This window comes from Bombina bombina, chromosome 1, assembly GCF_027579735.1.
Source record: "Bombina bombina isolate aBomBom1 chromosome 1, aBomBom1.pri, whole genome shotgun sequence".
In the NCBI taxonomy this organism is placed as follows: Eukaryota; Metazoa; Chordata; class Amphibia; order Anura; family Bombinatoridae; genus Bombina; species Bombina bombina.
Window position 1 is genome coordinate 68,576,882 of NC_069499.1, and position 7,563 is coordinate 68,584,444.

The 7,563-nt window shown below is 38.2% G+C and overlaps 1 protein-coding gene across 1 annotated transcript in view; it reads right to left on the reverse strand.

The window, feature by feature from the left end:
• DYNC1H1 (dynein cytoplasmic 1 heavy chain 1) overlaps window positions 1-7,563 on the reverse strand; it is a 163,615-nt gene that overhangs the window by 130,838 nt on the left and 25,214 nt on the right. The window contains 2 exon segments of the mRNA XM_053697444.1: window positions 4,663-4,836; window positions 4,980-5,146. Coding sequence (XP_053553419.1) covers window positions 4,663-4,836; window positions 4,980-5,146 — 341 coding nt within the window.

Consider the following 7,563-nt stretch of genomic DNA (forward strand, 5'->3'; position numbering starts at 1 on the left):
TGCAAAATTCCCTTCCTGTTTAGCGGAAAAGGAAGAGGGGACTCCCTTGAAATTTCGAAAGGAACGAAAATTACTCTGTCTACCCCTTTGCTTAGATGTTTTATCCTGAGGTAGGAGGTGACCCTTACCTCCTGTAATGTCAGAAATTATCTCTTTCAAGTCAGGCCCGAACAGGGTCTTTCCTTTGAAAGGAATAGCCAAAAGCTTGGATTTAGAGGACACATCCACAGACCAAGATTTTAACCATAAGGCTCTGCGCGCTAAGATGGAAAATCCTGCATTCTTAGCCGCTAATTTGGCGATCTGAAAGGCAGCATCCGTAACAAAAGAATTAGCCAACTTAAAGGGCCTTAATTATATCCATTATTTCCTCTAAAGAAGTCTCAGTCTCAAGAGACTCTTCTAAGGCGTCAAACCAAAAGACAGCCGCAGTTGTGACTGGTACAATGCAGGCCGTCAGTTGTAATAGAAATCCTTGATGAACAAAGCTTCTTTAAAAGACCCTCCAACTTTTTATCCATAGGGTCTTTGAAAGCACAACTGTCCTCAATAGGGATAGTCTTACGCTTAGCCAGGGAAGAGATAGCTCCCTCCCCCTTAGGGATCGTCTGTCAAGAGTCCCGAACGGTGTCAGCTATAGGGTAAATTTTCTTAAAACATAGGGGAAGGTGAGAACGGGATACCCGGTCTTTCCCATTCCCATGTAACAAATTCCGAAATTCTCTTGGGAACCGGAAAGACATCAGAATAAGAAGGAACCTCTAAGTATTTGTCCATCTTACACAATTTCTCTGTTGGTACCACAATAGAGTCACAGTCGTCCAGAGTCACCAAAACCTCCCGCAGCAACAGACGGAGGTGTTCAAGTTTAAATCTGAAAGACATGACGTCCAAATCTGTCTGGGGCAAAGCACTTCCCGAATCCGACAGTTACCCCTCAGACAGGTTCTCCCTACCCCAAAATTCAGAGCCCTGGGAGGGTATATCGGAGATAGCCATGAAAGCATCAGAAGTCGCAGGGACCACAAGGGCTTCTATCCTGCTGCGTTTGCCTTGTAACACTGGCAACTTAGACAAAACTTCTGTAAGGGTGGATGGCATAACTGCAGCCATATCCTGCAGAGTAAATGAGGCAGACGCAGTTGAAGAACATGGCGTCACTTGAGCGGGCGTTAAAGGCTGTGAAGCATGGGGAGAAAGATGTGGCATACCCTGAATCTCATCAGTCTGAGAACATTCTTTAGATACATCTTTATTAAAGAAAAAGTGTTCTTTACACTGTAAAGCCCTTTCAATGCATGAGGGACAAAACGTAACAGGGGGTTCCACAATGGCAGCTAAACAAATAGGACACGTACTCTGTTCAAGGTCATCCATGATAACAGATGCAAATGCAAGCTTGGTCAAATACTGAAATTATAATTTAAAAATTCAGTAGACTGAGTTTAAAAATAAAAATACTTTTTGTACTGTGTCTTTAAGAAGAAAACTTCTATAAAAGATCGATATATAATGTGCAGAGATAAGGCTGTATATATTTATATTGATTATGGGACGCACTCAAACACACTGTGATGGTTTTGCACTAAAATGTATTCAATACTCCTGTGTTCAGTCAAACTTCAAGCTGTATGACCGTATCAGTGCTTTATTTCTTCGGTATAAGTATAATGTTTCTGGTTCACCTCACTGCAGTATACATACAAACATGACTTGAGAGTGTGTGATGTATATATAAGTATATGTTACATCTGTCGGTATCACTATGTATCAAAAAAGAGATTACCTTGTATCCACTGTGAAGTCTGTATGTTGCTGCGTGGGTGATATCAAGGCTCCCTGCAGCCTGTGTAGAGACACTCCTCACGAAAAAAGAATTCTGAAATGCTGTGTTTGTTTGCTGCAAGGAAAAACTTCAGCCGCCTGATTTGCAAGTAAAAACCGACTTTATTTAAAGTCTATTATAAGCTAGGTACAATGGAGCTCGGGAGGGAGCAATAAGAATGAAACGTCCGACGAGTTTCCTGCCCGGAGGCACTTCGTCAGGGACTAATGCACAGTAAATCACTTGATTCTTTTAAACACTTAGCATTTCCTGTTACGTTTGCTTACCTGTGGTACAGCACACCTGTTAATGTTAATTAAGACGGGTAATTACGTATATATATCTTGTATCATCTGGTGTCTCTGTCTGTCATATAGCTGTCTGCGAATAGTGGGAAGCGTTTTGATTTACTCACAGACAGCTATATGACAGACAGAGACACCAGATGATACAAGATATATATACTTAGTAACCAAGTTGTAGCTGTGTGAGGTCCGTAGCACATGCGGACAAGCTGTGTGTGATGAAACCAATAGCGCGAAATTACCCGTCTTAATTAACATTAACAGGTGTGCTGTACCACAGGTAAGCAAACGTAACAGGAAATGCTAAGTGTTTAAAAGAATCAAGTGATTTACTGTGCATTAGTCCCTGACGAAGTGCCTCCGGGCAGGAAACGCGTCGGACGTTTCATTCTTATTGCTCCCTCCCGAGCTCAATTGTACCTAGCTTATAATAGACTTTAAATAAAGTCAGTTTTTACTTGCAAATCAGGCGGCTGAAGTTTTTCCTTGCAGCAAACAAACAACACAGCAATTGTATATATTTATATCCCACTCCCTGCACGAGTCATAAAATTCACATTGGATTGTATTGTAAAAACAAAGAGACAGGTTACCCTGCCGCAGCTCTGCTGCGGCTCCTACCTGCCTCCACGAGACCACTCGTTAACCCCTTAAAACCAGCTTCCCTAAGATCGCCTGTCATACTAAAGCACGCAATCTTAGGAGCCGTGAGAAGATGCGACCGGAACTCTGTTGAAAGAAAGCTACGCGCGCGGCACCAAGCCCTGCCCCTCGTGGGCATAACATGTTCACACAAACCCCGGGAAAATAAAGGAAAGTACCGCCATGTACCGGAGTCTTGTACAAACACTCAAGCACTAAATCTTAGTTGTACCGTTCTTATGAACCGGATCCCCAGCGTCAGCCATCTCTATACCCTTATAAACATAATAGAGTCAAGCCCAATAACACAGGTATATACCCACATAATGTCCCAGCGCTTCTAGGCGAAAGCGAAATGCCAGAGTGTCTGGATGTTAAGCAGTATGTCGGCTCTCCTTTATTTAATGAGAACCCACATACTGTTCAATATCAAAGGCAGAGTACAGTCTAATCTGAGATATGCTGCAGGGCCCCAGAGTAAAAGACTGCACTTACCTCCATGCTGAGGAACAGCATGACATTTCCACAGTGTCAAGAGGTCCACTCTTCCTCCTGAGGTCCTGTGAAAGCATAAGGATCTTAGTTAATATTCTCTAAGACCACATACTGAAAGGCAGCACAAGTATGGGAGGCACAGTGAAGCTAAAACTCCACCAGTTCCCACAGCCTGAAAGGCTATCACTCCAGACACTGCTCATAGTAAAATAGTACACTTTGGCACCATTTGAAAAATAAAACATTCATGATTGAAGAATACAAAATCACACCTCACTTAACCTCTTCCAATCACTAACACAGGCCAAGAGAATGACTGTGTTGAGGGGAAGGGAGGAGCTATTTATGCAGCTCTGCTGTGGAGTTCTTTGCCTCCTCCTGCTGACCAGGAGGCGATATCCCATAAGGATGAAATCCGTGGACTCGTCATATCTTGTAGAAGAAAACTTCCACTAGCTAAACACTTCCCTTTCTGGCATCCTGCAACAAAATAACAAAATCTGGGTTCTCTTTGTTGCAGAATTTAGTAGAAACAGCACCTGTACACTTTTTATGCCTGTGGCTCAAAGGAAAGTGCCAACTTCACCCACTGCTTACTCCTGCATTTCTCTCCTTCAGATGTGTTAAGTTATGGCAGAATCACAATGAACTTCTGTAGCCTACAACTAAGTGCAGGGCCCAGGGGCAGACAAACAGCTGAGCTATACCGAGATTAACTCCATGACTATCAAAGAGAACTGCAGTGCAAATATGTTGCAGCCTCTTTGGGTGTCATGGGGTTAACTGCATCTACTAGGTATTTTCTTGGCACAGATATATATATACACCACATATCTACATCCCTTTCTAACACAGACAAAAATAGTCCACGTGCTAAAATATGCATAAAAGAATAAAATATATAAATTAGGTAATTTTTGGAGGACAGGTGGAAGAAATGCAATACATGTTCTACACAACTAATGATTTTAAGTACTTGCAAAATCTCAAAGGGACAGTCAAAACCAAAAAACTTTCATGATTCAAATAGAGCATGTAATTTTAAACAAACTTTCCAATTTACTTTTATCACCAATTTTGCTTTGTTCTCTTGGTATTCTTAGTTGAAAGCTAAACCTAGGAGGTTAATATGCTAATTTCTTTGACCTTGAAGGCCGCCTCTAATCTAAATGCATGTTGACAGTTTTTACCACTAGAGGGCATTAGTTCATGTGTCATATAGATAACATTGAGCTCATGCACATGAATTTACCAAAGAGTGAGCATTGATTGGCTAAAATGCAAGTCTGTCAAAAGAACTGAAATCTATATTTTAAAACAACAAAAATCCTGGTGTTGACTGTCCCTTTAAAATAAAAATGCATTGCATTTAATCAATAGGATACCAACTCTTACCGAGGGAATGATGATCTTTCTCTTTCCAGGTATTCTCCTAGTGCCTTTTGGATCTTGCCAAGCAAGTCTGCTAACCTCTCTAGAGATCTCTGCACTCCTTGTATATTTAGGACATCCATTACAAGGGGAGACTTTGTTACTTTCTTCATAAGTGCCAAAAATTCTGTGCTGATGCTGGAAAAAATATGCAACATGTCTCCGTTATTACAAAAAAATAAAGAAACATATATAAACATACATATACACACACACACACACAATATGTATGCATGTGAAATATATATATATAAAAAATTTAATTCTGATTTTGTATTTACCTTTGGAACCTCTGTGTTTCAACGGGAAGCAGGTGTTTGATATCAGCACTACCAGTAAAGATACCCTCAAGATAGACCCAACGTCTCTGGACATCAATCCATACATCAAAAAGTGCCATGATCCGATTCAGCTTGTCTTCCCAGCTAAGGGCATCTTCTTCAAAAACCTAATTAAATACCAATCAGAAAAAAAATAAAAACACAGAAGAAACATTTCTAAATAGTGACAAAGGGTAGGGTGGGGTGTTTAAAAGAATAATATATATATATATACATACACACACACACACACACATATATATATATATATATATACACACACACATATATATATATATATACATATACACATATATATATATATATATATATACATATACACATATATATATATATATATATATATACATATACACATATATATATACATATATATATACATATACACATATATATATACATATACACATATATATATATATACATATACACATATATATATACATATACACATATATATATACATATATATATATATATATATATATATACACACATATATATATACATATACACATATATATATACATATATATATATATATATACATATATACATATATATATATATATATATATATATATATATATATATATATATATATATATATATATATATATATATATATATATTCTTCAACAAACTACAAGAGGAGAACAAGGACCATCAAAAATTTCTTAAGGCCCTGTATAGATAGGGAATCAAGCACTCTTTTTTTTTATAAAAAATAGCTCAAAAGTGTAGCTAAATTAAACAAATGGAATGAATCTCTGACCAGTACAATCACTGAGAACAAAAAATAATTTATTAATAGTACAGAAAGAAGTAAATCCTAACTGTCTAAACATAGCAATAGGCCAGTTGTGCGCTGGCCTTGGGTATATGTTAGCAACACAAAGTAAAGTATGTTGAACAAAACAATATAGTACATGTGGCCAATTAAAACCCTGAAGATGTGCACATCATAATCATAATATTGGCAAAAATACAATCCAAAGACACCTAGTACACTGCTACACCCAAGCTGTACACGGTACCCAAGTCAATACAAGGGATAATTACCGGACAGGTACATTTTTAGGGATCTAAGCAGTGATAGGTGCTTTGTAAAGATTTCAAGAACAACAATAATGGCAGTATAGTAACAATTACAAAGAATTACATACAAGTATGAAGAATAGCTATTGCAATGTTATTAGCAATAAGATAGATAGTGGAACATAGTAATAAATCCTCCATAATGAATTGCCTCAGTACAGCAGTTACATAGAGACACAGCAGTTTACATAGAGATGCCTGCATATATTGAGATAAAATTCTCACAAGAGTGTATTGCTGAAGAAAACAACCAAATCACACCAGGATGATTTTCCACATATAGCCCTTGGCATTGGATCACAGACGCACATGTGACCAACCAGGAAGTAAGCACACAGTCCTACCACGCTGCAGTCTCAGCGTGCAGCATTCAACTGGCTCAGCAAACTGTTTTATGGGACTGAATTACAAGGCAGTATTTCAGGAGGCAACCGGTAACAAACAGCGGACCTCAATTGTGGACACCTCCAGAATCAAATAAGTGCATGCTTATGGTTTAACATAGGAATATAGCTGCTTTCACTTGCAATATGGGGGGTTAGCCTGGACTGACTCCCACTGTTCATTTGGCTTGTTTGCTGTTTTCACACAACATTTTCAGCAATAAGAAGTACTATGCTTTACTAACACGCATGCAGCTTTGGCAGCACTTATCTCATTTTGCATACCTTGGACTTATGCTAAGTCTGGCTGAAGACAATACCGCTATATGTGGAAAATCATTCTGGTGTGATTTGGTTGTTTTCTTCAGCAATACACTCTTGTGAAAATTTTATCTCAATATATGCAGGCATCTCTATGTAAACTGCTGTGTCTCTATGTAACTGCTGTACTGAGGCAATTCATTATGGAGGATTTATTGCTATGTTCCACTATCTATCTTATTGCTAATAACCATTGCAATAGCTATTCTTCATACTTGTATGTAATTGTTACTATTCTGCCATTATTGTTGTTCCTGAAATCTTTACAAAGCACCTATCACTGCTTAGATCCCTAAAAATGTACCTGTCCGGTAATTATCCCTTGTATTGACTTGGGTACCGTGTACAGCTTGGGTGTAGCAGTGTACTAGGTGTCTTTGGATTGTATTTTTGCCAATATTATGATTATGATGTGCACATCTTCAGGGTTTTAATTGGTCACATGTACTATATTGTTTGTTCAACATACTTTACTTTGTGTTGCTAACATATACCCGAGGCCAGCACACAACTGGCCTATTGCTATGTTTAGACAGTTAGGATTTACTTCTTTCTGTACTATTAATTAATTTTTGTTCTCAGTGATTGTACTGGTCAGAGATGCATTCCATTTGTTTAATTTAGCTACACTTTTGAGCTATTTTTTTAAAAAAAAAAAAAAAAAAAAAAAAAGAGTGCTCGATTCCCTATCTATACAGGGCCTTAAGAAATTTTTGATGGTC